Source organism: Eptatretus burgeri, chromosome 14 (assembly GCF_056783735.1).
Source record: "Eptatretus burgeri isolate ZD-2024b chromosome 14, Ebu_testis_v1, whole genome shotgun sequence".
NCBI lineage: Eukaryota > Metazoa > Chordata > Myxini > Myxiniformes > Myxinidae > Eptatretus > Eptatretus burgeri.
In genome coordinates, this window is record NC_140974.1 from 42,197,032 (window position 1) to 42,216,982 (window position 19,951).

A 19,951-nucleotide genomic window follows, 5' to 3' on the forward strand; every position below is an offset into this window, starting at 1 on the left:
AACATTGCCAGGGTGCCTTTGGCACCTGGCGATGCCGCCTTGTAGCACATGGCGTTAGAATTGGGAGTGGTGTACAATAATTTACTGATTAATTGCAGAATTAAAATAAATTAATTAATAATAATCATAAAATAATTTCTCAATCAATTGCCAAATAGCATACCAAAACCACCATCAGTTTCATTGGAATCTGTAACTTTGTGAAAAATAAGTAATTAATTGAAAAATGAATGGTTAACTGATTAATCAATAAATCAAAAATACCCTTTGTCACCAAATCACTTGGTCACTTTCATGTCCAAATATCAGCTTCCTCACTCAAAATATGCCTGAGATATTGCCAGAATGAGGAATAAAACAAATAATTAAGTAATTAATCAATTAATTGATCAAAAAATAACATTTTTGCCAAAGCACATCTTCTCTTTTGTCCCCAAATTTCAGCTTCCAAGCTCAAAGGATGGCTAAGATATTGTCTGAGGTCTGGCGGTTAAGGTTAATCCTTGACCCAATTGTGGTGGACGGGCGGTTAACACCGACCAGGCCCGGATCGCCGAGCGGTTTTCCTTTGGAGGCGGAAACATGATCCTCAGAGATTATAGCGCATACAGGAGGGGCAGGCGACACTGGTAGAGTGATGGATGCGTAGCACAAGGGGTTTCTACTCGAACCCCACGACAAATACACAGACACGGCAACTTAAAATAACCGGGATTTAATGAAAATAGAAATATTTACAAGGGTATAAGTCAGAATGTAATAATAATACATGAAGTAAACTAAACCCTAAAGTCGAAGCACCTCTACACACAGACTAAAATACAGACAAGGGGAAAGCAAAACAAAAGAAAATCCTCCCTTTATTCTGGCACTTAGCTTGGTCCAGAGATGGTCTTTATTGAACTTTGGAATCGGGGTTCTTCGTCTGGTGTGGGAAGATGCGCCCCAAAATGGTGCCGAGCTGCTCTCTGGGCGGGAAACGTACGTGAGGTAATTCGTGAAGCGATATTCAATGCCAGGGCACACCAACCACGGTGCGGCTTCTTCGTCGATCACGCTGCTCTCTGCAGAATGGCCCTGCTCCCTTCAGTGCTGCATACGAGGCTTCAAAATCGTCTCTCACGACCAGCCAAGAGTCATTGGCCAGTGTCTTGCTCCACCATGCGAGCCAATCCACCTCAGCATGAATACGAGAATCACACCATCTTCTTCATGCGTCAAAGGGAAAGCCAGCCGTAATGCGCTGTTCTTACACGCCATCTCCTAGCTTCCTCATCTCTCGACCACGTGTGTCCCTTACACCAAACTCAACCCAACCAAACCAAAAAACACCTCACTTCTCCCACCTCTGGGCGTGGCTTGCTGGCACGAAACCCGGGAAGGTGGGGCTTCTGCCTGCTCGGCACGTTTTGCTTGCTTGTTGTTATGTGTGTGGTTGCTATAAAAACGCAACTCCTTCATGGCTGGCTTGCAAATGCAAAAACGTAGGGAAAGGTCACACGGGCAATTACATACTGGGGGAAATTGGTCTTAATCCCTATCTTATTCACACAGCACCAACTCCTGTGTGGTGACCAGTAACACTTAAGCTCACAGTTTTCCGACTTCATTTACATCAATATGTCTCCAACACATCCACTGACCAAGCAACCCTATACAATCCTAACTTCCCTGTGAAATTCCTCCATCTACCCCCACAACCGTAACAATATCGCCCGGACAAGCAAGAAAGAGAATAATTAACCGATTAATCAATACATCAAAAATACTAAGGTGCCTGAGATATTGCCCAGATGAGAAATATAATAATTGAGTAATTAATTGATTAATCAAAAAATATTTGCCAAAGAACATCTTCACTTTTTCCCCAAATTTCAGCTTTTTAGCTCAAAGAATGTCTGAGATATCACTAGGAAAGCAAGAAAGAAAATAATTAATTGATTAATCGATTAATCAAAAATGCTTTTTTTGCGAAATCACTTCGTCACTGTCATGTCCAAATATCAGCTTCCGAGTTCAAAAGGTGCCTGAGATATTGCCAGGATGAGAAATAAAATAAATAAGGAATTAATAAATCGATAATAATTAAGTAATTAATCAATCGATGAAAAAATAAAAAATATTGTTTTTGCCAAAGTACATTTTCACTTTTGTCCCCAAATTTCATCTTCCTTGCTCAAATGATGGCTGAGATATCACCCGGACAAACAAACAAGAAAACAAACAAACAAGCCGGTAGGTGGCGATGGGTCGCCGAGCATGGAAACTACAAGATGTAGAGCAAAATGGATGTCAAATAGCGGATAGGGAATCACCTTAAGATTATGCATATCAAATCTCATCCAGTTCCATCTACTGATAACTACTCGGTATCCATTTGAATGAAAAGTACCGAAAATGCGGTTTGAAATCGGAAATCCCCAAAGTTCGAGGGGGTGCTGTGGGTGAACAAAGATCTAAATCGAAAATCCGGCTCGATCATTTGTGCACAATGTATTCCAGACGATTAGTGTGAATTTTCATGACCATCCGACAATAACCCTAGGAGGAGTAGCATTTGGCACGAAGGCACCTCCAGGTCTCGCATATTATCGATTTTTGCACTAATTGACCTTTGACCCCTGACCTAAGCGAAATCGCTCAATATGTCCTGGGGCAAAGTTGTAGTACTCATTGAGTACCATGAACCTGCAAAGTTTCATTCGTATCGATGCACTCACCTGGTCGCTAGGGGGCCTTTAATTTTCACGCATACCCTAATTGTAGGGGGCACTGCAGGTAAAGTATTCCATATATCACAAAAACCGGAATATATTTGATAGAGCATCACCTGTAGATCATTCGTGCCAAATGTCATAACCCTACGTGAGATAATGGCTTTCGGAATTGATTTCACGTGAACGGTACCGATTTTGAAGGTTTTTTGGTTGTTGCTAGGGAACCAAAGCGTCCCTAGCAACCATCACAATTTCCAAAGCACTATGTCATAAGATGTACCTACAACCCGAGTTTGGTCAAAATCCGCCCACGTTTACTACCAATTATGCTGATGACAAACAAACATCCAAACAAACACACACAATTACTGACAATAAGGGTCACCTATTTCAGCGACCCAACAAGAGAACAAAGTGAAAACCGAGTACTCCCTTCCTTTGACGTCTGGCGATGATGTCATGCATCGCCTAGATATGGAATTGGGAAGCAGCGGTGTACAAAAAGGAGTCTCAGACTGAGATTGTTCCATAGGGCCCATGTGCAAATAAATTGCCGAAGAGGAATCAAAGCTCGCTGTCCATGTTTGAGTAAGTAGATTGCTTGTTCATGCTTTCAGATAGTCAATTTCTTACAGATGATCTTTAACCGAGTTTCTTTTTCACAAAATATGCAACCACATCATGCAATTGCAAAGCAACTTTATAACATTTAAATACACTCCTCAATGGTCGACCAGTGAGGTCCACTCCCATTATCAACCATGTTCACTCATCTAATCGGAAAAGAAAAATAACATCAAAATAAGAATTTTATACAGCAATATAGTTTGAATTCATTTGTTTACTTGTTTTGTTGGATTGTCCTGTAATAGTGTTACGAATTTGGAAATAGATCACACTCAACATTCAGGTCCTTTAGCTCAGTTATCTCAGTAAGTACGTGTTCTATAGATAGCTCGTCTTCCATTGTTTAATGGGTAAATCTATGTAAATGCGCTGTGATTTATTTTAATAGTTCGGGTTCAATCAGAAAAACAAAGAAGAACGACCCTCCTCCGCAAAGGAGAAGAAGAAGAACCCTCCCGTCCCGAGGTTCAACAGCGTAAACAGGAATGACGGTTGGGGCGGGTCCGGCAGAAAGCAAGGTAAACAGCCCCCACCCGTGGTTGCGGGGTGCGGCGCACGAGGGCGAATGAGTCACGCGGGAAACGAGGCGGGGCTGAGAGGAATAAGAAGGGGACCCTCTGCTTGGCTCGAGGGGGTTGTTCTGGTGATGGTTCGGTTTTTGCTCTGCTTTGGGGTCTGGTTCGGCTGGCTCTTCTTGGTTCGTGGAGCACTTCGTGGTCTCTGATTGGTTCCCGACTTTGTGCGACTCCTTGGCCTCATCTTGGTCGGTGGTTCTTCAGGGAAGCGACGCATCTTCGGGAAGGATTGGCGCCTCGTCTCACCAGCACGTGTTCTGGAGCGCGAGGGGATCCGCCGGAGCTCGGAAAGGATCGCGGCTCGCGGTGGTTGGAACCAGCTCACCCTCGCTGGTGCCCGGTCCAAACAGCTGGAAGACCACACGAGGTGGAAAGGTCCCAGATAGGTCCTGGGCTTCAGCTCATCTATCCCTCCGAGCTGAAGTCCGTATTAAAGGCATCAGCCACCATTTCTTGTGTGTGTGTGTGTGTGTGTGTGTGTGTGTGTGTGTGTGTGTGTGTGTGTGTGTGTGTGTGTGTGTGTGTGCGTGTGTGTGTGTGCGCGCGCGCGCGCGCGCGTATGTGTGTCCGTGGGCCCGTCTCACAAGTAGAAAACTGTTAAGTGCTTTGTGTGCTGAATATAATTGCATTGCATTTCTTATATTCGGTATAGCTCTGCTTCATGTGCTCCCCTCATTTCCCCATTGCAGTATAAATAAACCCCAATTGTTAAATATTTTCAGCTCGTCCGCATTCCTTCTTTCATTGACTGAGCATGTCGTGTGTGAGGGATTAGTTGGCCATTGCCGTGGTTGCAGGATAATTCGGTCCGACGGTTCTCGGCGATTAAAACCGCTCGGGATCACCCACGGAATGAGCTCGCCAAGCGGCTCGGTTTCGTACGAGTTCCGTCGAGGATGAAATTCCCCGGTAGTTGGACCACGTGGGTACTTGGGTAAATTGAAGTTGGCAATCGACCCTACCCCACGTGGTCTACCCATTGGCGGATTTCAGTCTAAAAGGGACCCGTCTTCTCCGGACATTTCCAGAGAAGTACGATCTGAATTCTGGGCGATCGGTCGAGTCGATTTGCGGCTCCGTCTAGCGGTCGCGCTCATGGCCGATGTCCCGGCCCCATAACAATAGCACCATTATGGAAAGAATGTACCTACCAAACTGTTCACAACATCACTTCAAACTTGATATTATACCCATGCTTTAAAATAACTGGAATGGCACTCTTCTACGTCATGATGTTGCCATATATGCCTCCACCCACATAATTACAGTGTGTCATTATACGTACTTGTACCAAGTTTGATTTAAATCCCGAAACCCAGATTCAAAATATTGAGTAATTTTGGCTGCCAGACCGTGTGTCCGATCAGATTGAAATTTAAAACATATATTCCCCATAACTACGAGATCATAATTGTTGTGACGTTTGACATCGATTGATGAAGCGGTTCAAGAGAAATAATTTTGATTTTCATTCAAACCAATATGGCTGCAAGACCATTACTTATTCGTGAACACCCTGGTATCCTTGAGGCTTGGGGAACACGTCGGTGAAATTTCCCCTTGAATCTGTCAAGTCGTTCTGGAGAAGATTTTTAGTTATAGTCTTCAAAAATTCATAGCTGCAAAACCATGTGACCCGAAATGTCATAGGTGGAGAACTTTACATTCCTCGTGAATAGGCGATCAAACCTGTAAAGTTTCACCTCGATCTGTTCAGCCGTTTCGTAGAAGATTTTAAAAAGTTTTTATGTTTTTAAAAAAATGGCTGCTGAACCACGTGACCGATGACGTCAATTCCCCCCCTCCCCCCCCTCCCCCAACACAATTTAGCTTGAGATGAGGCTCAAAATTTTTCATTCTGATCTGATAAAGCGTTAAACGTATGCAATTATGATGTCGTAACGATTCCACCTAATATATATATATATATATATATATATATATATATATATATATATATATATATATATATATATATATATATATATATATGTATATCGCACTTGTTTCCAATGGGGAGTACTTCTTTTTCTTGGGTATGGCAGCTTGGCTGCCGGATAGCTATCATTTTGTTGGAGCATGACGAAGCCGCTGATGCTGTGCCCCTATACCAGTACACTGGTACTCTTTTCGCCGACCTCGGAAGGATGACAGGCTGTCAACCCCACCTGGTGTTAATTCAGTGGCCAATGTGACTCAAACTCAGGAGCCTAAGATCCCAAGCCAATGCCAGGCTCTAAAGGGAGTACTTGACATGAGCCAAGATTTAATTTTCTTCATGGAGTGGTTTTGGAGAAAGAGGTCCAAAGTTTTTCCTTTTTTCCAACATGGCTGCCACACCACATGTCTGAGGATGTCATAAATAATATTAAAACATTTTACATGAGTCGTCGCACATTTTGTGAATCGGATAAATGTGTTTTGTTTTTTTTGTTTTTGGTATACATTGTCGAGTCCCGTAGAAGAGCTAACACACAACGCACAACACGGGGGACAGGAGACAAGAGAGGTGGGAGAGGGAAGGACTAAACAGTGGGGAACAGTGCTATTAGGAGATATGGGGCAGGGAACATGGGGAAAACAAGATGTACACCACAGGGACTTTCAGGACCTCACACGACAGCAAACTTTTTGGAAGGAAGGCATGGAATTTGAAGGAGGTGGGTTTGGGGTGGATTAACGGGTAGAAAAGATCATGGTTTTGAATGGGGGAAGATAAGAGATGGTGAACTGTTGTTTTGAAAACCTGGAGGGAAGAGTGGGATTGAAGTGAGTGTGGGAGTTTGTTCCAAAGGTGGGATAAAAGAGGAAAGAAAGAGTGACGGTGAGCAGTGATTCATGATTTTGGTAGTTTTACCAGATGGGAGTTGCTGGTGGACCTTGAGCACCCTGCAGAAATATGAGGGGGAGGGACATATCGCAAACAGAGCGGGGGGTGGGGGGGTGAGACCGAAGAGGAGATGATAGACGACAGAAAGACCACTGACCTGCCTGTGGTGAGAGAGTGAGAGGCCCAAAGACTCAGCCTCACCGCGAGAGATACCAATGATCCTAAGTGCCTTGGTTTCCACAGCGTGAAGCTAAGAAAGGTGAGAGGCAGGTGCACCATCCCAGAGGAGAGAGCAGTACTCCATCAGGCTGCAGACAAAGGCTTTGTATGTGGTCAAGAGCTCAGGTGGGCCAAGGAAGGACTTTGCACGATGAAGGATGCCCAGTCGGCGACTGGCTTTGGAGGCCCGGTTGGAAATGTGGCTTTCCGAGGAATGATCATGGCAGATAGTGAGACCCAGAAGCTTGAGTGAAAGGACTTCTTCAAGAGGATTGTTGAGAAAATAGATGGTGGGGATGGGAGGGGGGGTGGGTTTCCAAACGGTCCTTTCGGAGAAACAGTGATTGTGAAATTTTTCAGGATTGAAAGACATGTTCCACGTGTTGGACCAGTTTGTGATTTTATCCAGATCTGCAGTGAGCGAAGAAGCTGCTTCTTGCCAGTCTTTGGCATGACAGATTGTATGGCAGAGGGTGGAGTCATCAGAAAAGAGATAAAGATAATTTTCCAGGGAGTCGGAGAGATTATTGATGAAAACCAGAGAAAGAACAGGGCGCAGAACGCTGCCTTGAGGAACTCCAGCCTGGACAGGAAGAGGGGATGAGAGAACTCCATTGAGGGCCACTCGTTGTCTGTGACAGGAGAGGAAGTCTGCGAGCCATGAGTGTAGAAGGCCCTGGATACCATAGGAGGAGAGTTTAGTGAGCAGGGCGGGGTGCCAGACCGTGTCAAAAGCACGCAATATATCTAGGAATATGGCTCTGATTTCACGTCTTGCATTGAGGACCTCCATCCCTTGTTGGGAGAACAGAAGCAGCATATCCAGGGTAGAGTGACCTGGTCTGAAACCAAATTGATGATCGGAAATCAAGCCATTGGAAAAGAGGAAGGATTTAATGTCTGAAGCGATGATGGATTCCATCACCTTGCTGATGATTGTGAGAAGGCTAATTTGTCTGTAGTTGCAGTGATCTGTTTTTGCACCTTTTTATGCAGAACAATAATGCTTGCTGATTTCCAAGCAGATGGCAGATGACCTTGAGTAAATGAGAGGGTGAATAGAACAGAGAGAGGGCGAGCAAGAGCAGAGGTGCAGGTTTTTAGCAGATGTGGACTGATGCCGTCTGAACCGGTTGCAGAATCTGAGTCGAGGTTTGACAGCAAGCTCTCCACTTTGTCAGAAGTAAAGGACACAGAGTCCAGCGACAGCAGGGTGCGACTTGGTGAAGTGGGTACAGAAAGCGATGGGTTTCGGACACAAGATTTAGTTGCAAACAACGGAGTTTAGGCATTCAGCCTTTTCACGTGCGGTATCAGCAGTACAGCCATTTGAGGCAAGGGAAGTGATAGAGGAGGAACATACACCAGAAACAGATTTGATTAGATGCCACCAGGATTTGGAGGAGAGAGAGAGGGGTTTGAGAGTTCAGACTTGAGATTAGAAAGATGTTGTTTTCTGGCTCTCCTGAGGATAGACACACACTTGTTCCAAGCTTCATGGAAGGAACTGAGATTACCCTCGGTTGGATTTGCTTTCCATGAGACAACGGCAAGTTGTTTCAGGACAACTGCCTCGTCACAAGCTTCAGTTTACCATAGGCGGGAGGAAGGGTAGAATAACTGAAGACGAGAGGGGATAAATCTGTGCATGAGAGAGAGCAAGTTTCTTTTAAAGAATTCTCAGGACGAGTTGATGTTGGAGAAAGTAGTGATTGGAGACCAGTCTAGAGGGGCAGAAGGAAGTGGAGTGATGAGATGGAGGAGAGAGGGTAAGGGGAGGAGGCAGCTTTGTGGATGTGAGGGGGGGGCAACTTTGACTAGGGGGAGTGAGGGGTGATTGGAGGGAGAAGGGTGAGTGGGGAGAGTTGAGGGAGAAAGGTGAGGAGGGAGTTTTTGAGAAAGGTGAGAGGGAAGCTTGGAAGGGGAAGAGTGTGATGGTTGGTTTGAGAGGGAGGAGTGAGAGGGGTGAATTGGCACTGAAGTTGGAAAAAAGGACGATTGATGGAAAACGAACGTGCATTGCAAACTGGGGTTAACATTTTTCGGTCAGAGATGCGGCTAAAGACATTTCTTGAGGGATGCAATAAAGGCGATTTCAGACACTGGAGATAAGAAGTGTTGTAACAGTTGGACTTTGAAAGAAATGTTGTAACAGTTGGTTGCAGAGAAAACAGAGAAAATTATCATGGATGTACGTGCGTCCATACAGACAACTTAATAACATAATGCCTCTGACGACTTCATCAGCGGAGACATAAAAAATGGGGGGATATTGCAAATTGGGTCTGTCTGTGTGTGTCTGTCCATCACGCAATCTCTTCTGAAACTGTTGTGCAGAAATTCACCAGACTTGGTAGTTATGATCACCACATTGCACAGACCTGTACGAGCAGTATCATTTTTAACCTCATCCCCTGGGGGTCCTGGGGCAGGGCCAAAAGCTCAAATACCAAAAAATGCAATCACAAACACATTTTAAACCATTTTTTCAATTTAACTTTGTATGTGCAATCAGCAAATAAGCGACACATGAAATATTTAACATTTTGGTGGGGATTTGATCCCTGCTTCATGTCCCAGGGATTGGGGACTTGGATGGAAAAAGTCCCCAGGGGTTGATGACTTCGATGACGTGTCAAAACGGAAGATTGTTTTTGTCAACTAAAAATTTGATATTGGGTCATTCTTGTTGGAACCTTTTGCCATCTTTCAACTTTGCTATCGATGGCATGTGGATCTGTGATGGTACTATCGACTTCATTCCAGTTACAATTGTACAAGGGTTATTTTAGTAAAGCATAAATTGTAATGGCTGGGAACACTGAATGATTGATGATTCGATCGACTTCTTATGGATCTTTATTTTTTTCTACTTTATAGGTTGTACATGCAAAAAGCTTCCATATGATATGATGATGATGGTCAGAGAAATTGTGATTTATATCCATTTGGTACTGTGTAGAAAAGTTGGCTCTGCTTATGATGCCATATTCTCATTTGTTTCTGGAGTGCAGGAGATCGATACTCATTTTGATTTTTTTTTTTCCTTTAATTCTCAGAGGCTTTTCTAAAGGAATCCAAAATGTAATGCAGGGGAAAATAAAATTATACTGGACCTCCTTCATCCACTTTAACTATGTGAGCAAAAATGAATTCCCATTGTCACCTGTTGTTCCCCCTCCCCCACTTATTTTTAACTCTTCCCCAAAGAAATATGGCTATGACAGCAGTACTGTGCGGAAAAAGTTCTTCCGAGAGGCTCTGTTGCAGGTCACTGCCCCATTCCTGTTCAGCTCTCTCTGCCCTGACTCAAAAATGGTGAGTTCACATTAGGCATGTGGTTCACCCCTGGTGATGTTGCCAATGCTTAAATGTTGTTTTTTTTGTCACATCAAAAGGTATAACTTTTTCTCTCTTACAATTGTCAATATCCTAGGATTTAGGTGTATGAATGGACACCTGGTCCCATTTGATCTGAAAGTTAAAGCAGAGTCTGTTTTGTAGCCTGAGCATTGGCAGCATTGCTCACTTAGTATTTTACTCAATACTCATCTCAGCTGTCTGGTCAAGGATTTGTTGTTTTCTGGACATTATGCTGGCAAAAAATGCCATTGTGTCAACACTATGGTTGAATTATATGCCTTACGATAAATTTGGCATACGCAAGTTGCTTATATAGTGATGTAAGCGTTGTTATTTGACCTCCATCCATTTTTCTCTTGATGTTTGGTTCATATGAAGGATCTATTATTTTTCTGACAGCTTCATGTTTTTCATGTTATTACTATAATAAATATAATATTTCATACAAATTTGATCAATGCTGTTTCCAGCTGGCCCCAAGACTTAAGGTTTCCAACTTCGTCGAATCTCTTAGCTACTTTTAAGTTTGTTTTGCATCCACAGAAAGAATATCAGCGAAGATTTCATTCTCCAGGAATCCCAGTTGTTGTAAATTGGCTTTATGATTGAAAATAATATATATATTTTTTAACTCTTGTATGTGGTTTCCGGTTCTATTTTTAACATCTCTTTTGAAGATATTGGAAATGATCAGTTTAAGTCGGGGTTATGTTCATGGAAAACACGACTTGAACTGCTACGACTTAAACTGATCAGCAGTGTCCCATAATAATTAACTAAAATACAGGAGATGCATTCCAGCACTTCATATGTAGTGTCTTGATAAATCACAAATTATATGATTTAATGAGGAAGAATAATACCAAATAATAGTGGAAAGTAAGTATAAGATATATTTACATAATAATAAAAATTATATATTACAGAAAATAATAAAACGAGATTTGTAATAAGTACTTGTAATTTCATAGGTAGATAAATATGTACAATGGGGGGGGGGGGGGGGATGCGATGTGGCTTGAGTGAGTCGAGGTAGCTGGAAAGAAAAGTGGTGGGGTTATGGAGACGAAAAGGTAGAAGTGACCACCTCATTGTCCGACAGTACGTCTTCTGTACATCAGCGAGAGCATGGAACAGGATCATCGTACAGCCTCCTCATTGGAACATGAAATTGATGGCCTGCTCTGGTCTTACTCCTCTCTAGTCCTTTCACAAATGCCATTGCAGCTGCAGCCTCACTCTACTTACTCCTTTCCACATTCTGATTCACTATCAGCAGCTCCTTCTCCCTTCTCCATAAACGTGTGGACCTCAAATATCCAAGGTCTCCGCTCCAAGCTGACAGATCTCTCAACACAGGCTGTTGCTGATAAACTGGACATCATCTGTTTAACAGAATCATTCCTCCCACAGGACATCTCTGAATCCTTCATGTCACTCCCTGCCTATTGTCTCCTCCAATTTGATCAAACTGAACCCCATCGTGGTGGCAGAGTTGCACTATACGTCAAGAACTTCATTTCTCATCCTCTTTGTACTGCTCTTACACTTCCCAAACCCTGAGGTGTGTTCAGTTATTAAATTTATTGTGGAGCACTTGCCAAGTGGCTTTAGTGCTCAAGCAAACGCTCTATTGTCTATTTGAAACCGTTGATAAGGAATGGCTGGCTTGGCAAGTGCTAACTAGCTGCTTGGTAACTGAACACACCCCGGGAGTAAACATGACGAAAACGACAGTTAAAAAAAATTGCACATTTTATTTGTTTGTGTTCTCCATCTTCTCAAAATAAAGTTTTGTTTAAGATTTGATGACAAAATCTCAAATGGTAAAAATGTTATGCCTTGGACAGGCACACTGAAACTCAATCTATCCTACTAGCAGTGAAACGTGGAAATTCCACGTAATGTAAAATGCGACTGCAAGACCTCAACCCTCTGGCTGGGAAGAGCTTTCAATAGGGTCCTATATAGCATTGCAAATGCTTTTGTGACATCACTCCACCCTCTCTTCTCCAACCCCCCCCACCTACTCTGTCCATCCTTTACTCCATATCTTCTCCCCCCCCCCCGCATCCTCCCCCACTCTCACCCTGCTCCACTTTGTCCATCCTCTTCCCCCCTTCTCCTCTGCCCCCCCCCCCCAATCATCTCCCCTCTCTCCCCCACCTCCTCTCTGCTCCTCCCCACATTGCACCCAACCAGAAACGGCTATTAAAATACATTTTCTCTTTTAAAACTTTGATTTTCGCTGGATTTTATTCCCATTTTTTGCAGCCAAGTCTTAAACCATCTTCATGACGATGAAAAATGAAATTGGATATTGGCTGCTCTTAGAGCACCCTGATTCTGGACATTTCCATCTGTCTGTCTGTCCGTGAAATTTTAGTCAAGCCTCGGGGCAAAACCACTCAACCGATTCCAATGAAATTTGGTAAGTAGGACCAATATTTCTGGGAATCGTGTGCTTTCGAATATGGGACCCCGGGCCCTAGCAACGGCATACAGTAGCAATGGCCCTTTAAAGTGGTCAAAAAATCGAAAAATATTCCAAAAAAAAAATCGAAAAATCGAAGCTTAGAGTTTTGTGCGCAATCTATCGAGCTCTCTTCATGCCAACTTGCAGCCCTAACAAAAAATATTTGAAGGAGGAGATAGGTTTTGGGCGAGTACATGTCAAACATTTCACAAACGGTTAATTGCGAATATCTCTAAGAGAAAGAGTCTGATTTTGATGAAACTTGGGTGAAATGTGTGCAATGTGGCCAGCATGTACACAAAAATGAATGGTTGCTATGCACGCCTCTGTTAGCAACAGCTAAAATACTTTATCGTACATCGTACACTTATTGTGGACTGTACAAAAAAATCAATACCTCCGAAACTGGACCTCCGAGGGACCTGTTTTTTTGTGCCCAAGGAGAATGTCTTACAACATCATATAAAAAAAATAAAATCTTTAGCGAATAGATAAATGGAATTACCAGGGCTGCCATTTGTTAGTCTCTTTGAAAACATGCCTGAAATTTCACAAGGCGGGTTTCTGGGCGCAAACTAAGAAGGCTGTGATAATCATATTGTTATAGATTTCCGCCCGCCAGCGTGCGAACGGCCGCGTTTAACGAATAGCGGCCGCTTCGCCCACCGAACAGACAATTCAGTCGCGGCTTTCCGGATCAACGCCGGAAACCAGCCACGGGTGTGTTTTTAACCACACCACAACCTTGTACGTACTCTACCCACGAGTGAAAGGGTCAATCGCCGAATTGTCGATATACCTAATTAATCGCACGGGTAGATTACCGAGAGATTGTACCTCAACGGGGCCGCTGGGACACGAGCCGCTTAATACAGCTCACTCCGTTTGGGATAACCGAGCGGGGTGTTATCGTGACCCCCGTTGGACCCGATCGCTTTAACGGCTATTTAAAAACCAACTATATTCCGAGTACAAGATGGCAGTTCAATTAGGGAAAAGATGCAACAAACGGGGTACATTTAAACAAGCACATTTATTTACAAGCATAAGCACGTACGCAGTCATGAATCAATCAATGCAAAACACACATGCAGTTATTTACAGCAAACACGGGTGAGGGACAAAACACGAGCAAGTCAAAGAGCTATGACAGTCTATTTATTATGTACATGCACTTAACAATTCTACTTAGCAGACAAGGCGCCACAACGTTCATTCGAAAGCAAAGAAATACCCCAGGACAGATGAGGGGCAGACTGGACCCCTTGGGTCTTTATTGACACGGAGCCGTGTAGACTGCAGAGGCTCCGCAAGACCGGGCTGGCTACCTTCACCTCACTGGGGCGACCCGCAACGTCCCGTCTCCATGACCCACGGTAAGGCACGGCTCGGCAGGCCATGCGCCTCGGCTCCGCTGCTCTACGCTCTCTCCTCCTTTCCACACACCTCCACAACCTCCAGCGCCGACAACTCTCCCTCCGTGCAGAGCCAACTCGACAACTCAGAGACGACTGACTGAGAGAGAGAGAGAGAGAGAGAGAGAGAGAGAGAGAGAGAGAGAGAGAGAGAGAGAGAGAGAGAGAGAGAGAGAGAGAGAGAGAGAGAGAGAGAGAGAGAGAGAGAGAGAGACACACACAGAGCGTGACCCACACCGAGTGCGACCTTTCGTTCCGCGTGCCCTTTTATCTCCACGGCGCTTCGCCCCTCCCTTCGCGAGGTGCGGGGGAAGAATTCTCGAAGTTTTGTTGCTGTTGCCCCCAAGGGGAGGTGTCGCCGGGGGCATTGTCCGCCCAAAATGAGGCCCCTCCTTTACATAAACTTTGAACCCTGGCTCGATCCGCCCCTCCACCCTCCCGCCGCGCGGGAAAGCAGGGAAAGGGGGAGGGGAAATCCCAGGCGTTATCGGAACTTCTCTCTTCGGAGCTGTGGTTCTGCCCGCACTCCGCGGGGGCAATGGGTTTTCTTACCGTTGCTTTTGTTTCCTTTCTTGATGAGTATCCGTGATGTAGATGTTATTCGATGTGGAGAGGTTTGTGGTGTGGTTGTTGAAGTAGTGGTGTGGTCGTTGAAATGTGGTTGTTGTGGCGAAGGTGATTGATGGTTGGCAGGGTGGAGAAGGTGGTGAGGCGATGTTGGCCGTTGTGGGTGAAGTGGTGAGGATGGCGTGGTTTGTTGAGATGCGGGTGTGGTTGTGGTGGTGGAAATGCTGTTGGTCCAAAATAACGATAGCAAAAGAAAAACACTACCTCAAAGATCACAGCCCTGATCACACGAATAAACTCCATTAGACAACGGTGGGGAAATCTATCTGAACACAGACTTATCGGCATAACTGATCTAAGGACCTATATGGTGCTCTGCGAATTTTCACAGCCGTAACAATATTTATTGTGCTAAATTGATTTATAGCATGTACATGAATATCGGCTAGTCGCGTCGGCCAGCTTTCCATCGAGAGCGAGCAGCCATGTCGCCTACCGGCTTGTCGAATTAGAATTAAGACAAAGCAGTGAGAGAGTCAGAAAGTGTGAGCCTTACAAAAGAGGCCTATGGAGTTTCAGAGCTATGTGGAGAAAACAAAATGGTGGAGATTTGAATTTGAAGCCCCTCCCTGAATGGGAAAGCCCCAATAAGAGAGCCGTTTGTGTGTGTGTGTGTGTGTGTGTGTGTGTGTGTGTGTGTGTGTGTGTGTGTGTGTGTGTGTGTGTGTGTGTGTGTGTGTGTGTGTGTGTGTGTGTGTGTGTGTGTGTGTGTGTGTGTCACCATTTTTCTCAGAGATGGTGGAACGGATCTTCGTCAAACTTTCAGAGGTTCATCAGTGTGTGCTGGGAGTGTTTTTGGCCAAAAAAAATTGTAACATTTTGAAAAAAAAGTTGGATTTTTTTTTTTAATCGCTCGATATTGACTCAGTCTTTGTAACTCTGTGAAAGTTAATATTAAATGATTCCCGACCCCATCCCTTAGTGGGTGTCGGGAAGTGTTTTAGGTCCCCACAAAAGAATAGAAATATACCCCAAATTTTTTTTTTATTATTATTTTATTTATTATTATGTTTTTTTCAAAATGCCAAAAGGATTAGAACATCACCGAGCAATGCCGGCTAACCCTGATAGTGGTAAATAAATTAAGAAATACAGAAGCAATTTAAAAAATAATAATAATAATAAACCGTTCGTCTCGCACTTGAAACATTGCAGCAGGGTTGATAAGGACTTTTCTCTGTAATGAATTTTTAATTATTTTCTCCACCTTCTTATCTTATAATATTGTTACGGCTGTGGAAATTCGCAGAACACCATAAAGGTCCTTAGTTCAGTTAGATCGATAAGTCTGTGTTCAGTTAGATTTCCCCACCATTGCTTAATGGGAATTATTCTTGTCACAGGGCTGTGATCCTTTGAGATAGCCGTTTTTCTTTACTATCGTTATTTTGGACCAACCACGTTTCAGCCATCTAATCACCTTCCCCGCTACGCCAACTACCGATCCCCCTTCTCCACAAACCACACTACAACCCACTCCGCTTGTAAAACCATCTCTGCGGAGGAAAAGGAACAAGGGATTTCGATAACGGAAGGGAAAAACAAGAAGGAACATCAGTGGCGCACGGATTTTCCCGCCTGTTTTTCCCGCGCTTTGGTGTGGTGGAAGTGCGATTCGAGCCAAAGGTCAAAGGTCATGTGAAGGAGGGCCTCATTTTGGGGGAATGAATCTCCCTAGGGCGGGGCCATGTAACGATTCCCTCACCCCCCCCCCCCGCACGCCGTGAGGGGGGGGCGAGAGGGTTGGACATGGGCAATGCCCCTTTTCTCGAAGCTTCCCGCAGGAGCTCGATGGAGAGCGGAGCAAGAAGCGATAGGAATAAAAGGGCACGCAGAGCGCCAAGTCGGTCGGTCAGTCGTGTGTGGGTGTTGGTGGTTTCTTCTGGTGGGCTTCTTCGTCGGGATCTTCGGCTCGTGGTGGCCTGCCTGTGGAGAAGCGGTCCGTGGAACGACCCGTTCGTCGGAGCTCGCGGTCGGTGGGGAGTCCGGGCGTGGCACCAGAGACGCGGACTGGAGGTGCTGCTCTGCCAGCTCTGTGGCGCAAACCTGAGCGTCCGACTGTAGAGCGCCGGAGAGAGCTCGCCGGCCCCGTGGAAGGCCCGAGTCAGCCGTGGCTATCCTAGCTGCCGTGGGGGATAGACGTCGCGACCCGCCCATCAAGGCACCACGAGGGTGCAGGTAACCTGCAACGGTCTCGCGGAGCCTCTGCGGTCTACACGGCTCCACGGCATAAAGGTCTACGGACTCTGTCTGACTCCCTTGTCTTTGAGGGTATTCTCTTCTTTTCTTTTGAATGCATGTTGAAGCGCCGTATCTTGCGAAGTAGAACTGTGTAAGTGCTTGTAAATGATAATTGCTGATAGACGGTCGTAGTGCTTTCACCTTGCTCATGTCTTTGTCCCCGTCCCGTGCATGATTGTTTTACTGCATACGTGTTTTCATTGCTTTGCCTGTATACGTGTTTAGTGAATAAATGTGCTTGGTTAAATGTACCCCGTTCATCATGTCCTCTTTCCTTTATTGGAATACCATCTTGCACTGCGGAATAGTAGTTGGTTTTTAAACACCCGCTAAATAGAATCGGATCCGGCGAGGTCGGGCGATAATACCCGCTCGGTTATCACTGCAGAACGGAACGGACCGCTTGAGCGGTTCGTGTCCAAGCCGACCTGCGTCTAGGTACGGTCTCCCGGTTGGCTACCCGCGCGCGTACTTAGGTATATCGATATTCGGCGATTGACCCTATTTTGCGTGGGTAGAAAATTGGCTAGGCTGTGGTGGGATTAAGAACCCACCCGTGACAGGGTTCCGGTGTTGTTCCGGAAGGTCACGACTGAATTGTCCGTCCGGTGGGCGAGCGGCTACTATTGGTGAAAAGCGGTCGTTCGCACGCCGGTGGGCGCGAATTCGTAACAATATATTATTTGTCAATGACGTAAAACTAATTGACTTAAATTGATAAAAAGTTTCGCGGACAGACAGACAGATGGAAATGTCCAGAATAAGGGTGCTCTAAGAGCAGCCAATAATGTCCCCTATTTGCCATCGACATTAAAACAATAAGATGTAAACCGATACGACTTAAACTGATCATTACTTGTATATTAACACTTTTTGATCCTACACACTGAACATTCCGTGTTTTAAAATAACTTTTTACTTTTGATATACGAGATATTTTGGTGTCAGTTTTCCTTCTACATTTAATTCAAAGATGCTGAATTTTATTTGTCTATTAAGAATTTTAAAAGCCAATTTTAACTTTCCTACAAAGCAAGTGTGCAAACAAGAAACCACATTTGTGTCCTTTTCTGTGTCCAGCTCCATAATATTCATCTCCGGTTTTTCTATGAATAGTTCGTTGAAAGAATATATTTCTCACATAACCAAAACACTGAAACAGAATTTGATGCTTAATTTTAAAAATCATAGTACCATTTAATTGTTGAAGCAGTATTATTCCAATCACCATCCATCCATTGGGACCATACTCTGTGCAAAGCGTTGGTGCTGCCTAAGCAGTCTCCTTGGCTATTGGGCACAATCCTGGATGGGTCGCCACTCCGACCTTTTCGCTGCCAAACAAAAAAACTTTTGTCAATGCTTCCAAATGTGATGATATGAAGTACTGAATACTCTTTACAATCACCCTTCAAGAATTTACCCCACAAATTATTTTTTGTTTTAAATTAATTAATTTTGAGCAACAACTCTTCAGAGTATTTCTCTCCTTCATTATTAATAATGTTAATATTTCTGTCAAACTCCTCTTGCAAGTCCTGGCTTTTCTCTTCATATGCATTTTCAGCACTATAATCATCGTCGTCGTCGTCGTCGTCGTCGTCGTCATCTTCCTCTTCTTAAATCTCAATCTTCCTCCTTTTCATCTTTAACTTTCTTTTTGGTATCCCTATCAACCCTTGAGCCTCTCCATCACTTTCACCCCACAGGATATTAAGCATATACAGTACAGTGCCGAAAGAAAGTATACGCCCCCTTTCAAAATTTTCACCTTTTGGTGCCATATAGCCTGGAATTAAATTGCATTATGTCAGACTTTTTCCACCTTTATTTACATATTGCAACCTACAACTTCCAAGTGAAACACAGATTCTACAGATTTCAAAAAATTAATGAAAAATACAAAACTAGAATATATTGGTTGGATAAGTGTCCACCCCACTGATTTACAACTTGGTGGAAGCGCCTTTGACAGCGATTTGAGCTGTGAGTGTTTTGGGATAGGTCTCTACCAACTTTGTACCACTTGATTGGACAATATTTGCCCATTCTTCTGTAAAAAAAAAAAAAACTGTTCAATCTCAGTCAAGTTGCATGGGGAGCGTTGATGGACAGCAATCTTCAAGTCATGCCACAGATTTTTGATTGTATTTAGGTTGGGGCTCTGACTGGGCCACTCAAGGGCATTTATCTTTTTGTTCTTTAGCCACTCCAGTGCAGCTTGGGCTGTGTTTCAGGTCTTTGTCATGCTGAAAGATGAACTTCCATCCCAATTTCAGCTTCCTTGCAGAGCGCAGCAGGTTTTCTTCTGTAATTTTTCTGTATTTTGCTCCATCCATTTTCCCTTCTATCCTGACAAGTGCCCCAATCCCTGCTGATGAGAAACAACATCCCCATAACATGATGCTTCTACCACCATGCTTTACAGCCGGGGTGGTGTTCTTTGGGTGATGTATTATTGGGTTGGGATTGCACCAAACGTGATCTTTGGGTGATCTTGGTTTCATCAGTCCACAAAACTTTTTGCCACATGGCTTCAGAATCTCCAGAGTGTTTTTTGCACAAGTCAAACGGGACTCAAGGGGGGAATTTCTAAGTAATGGCTTCCTTCCTGCCACCCTACCGTACAGGCCAGACTTGAGTGCTTTGGATATTGTTGTCACATGCACACAGTGACCAGTCTTTGCCATGAAGGCATGTAACTCTTTCAAAGTTGCCATTGGCCTCTTAGTGGCCTCTCTGATCAGTCTCCTCCTTGCTTGGTCATCCAGTTTGGAGGGACGGCCTGATCTGAGGGAGAGAGACAGGGTCTTGGTGGTACCATACGCCTTTCACTTCTTAATGATTGTCTTGACTGTGCT

The 19,951-nt window shown here is 44.3% G+C and overlaps 1 protein-coding gene across 1 annotated transcript in view; it reads left to right on the top strand.

Moving 5' to 3' along the window:
* Nucleotides 1–19,951, top strand: part of LOC147013040 (protein Niban 2-like) — a 218,053-nt gene that overhangs the window by 187,862 nt on the left and 10,240 nt on the right. The window contains 1 exon segment of the mRNA XM_085854496.1: nucleotides 10,179–10,286. Within this exon segment, the coding sequence (XP_085710622.1) occupies nucleotides 10,179–10,286 (108 nt within the window).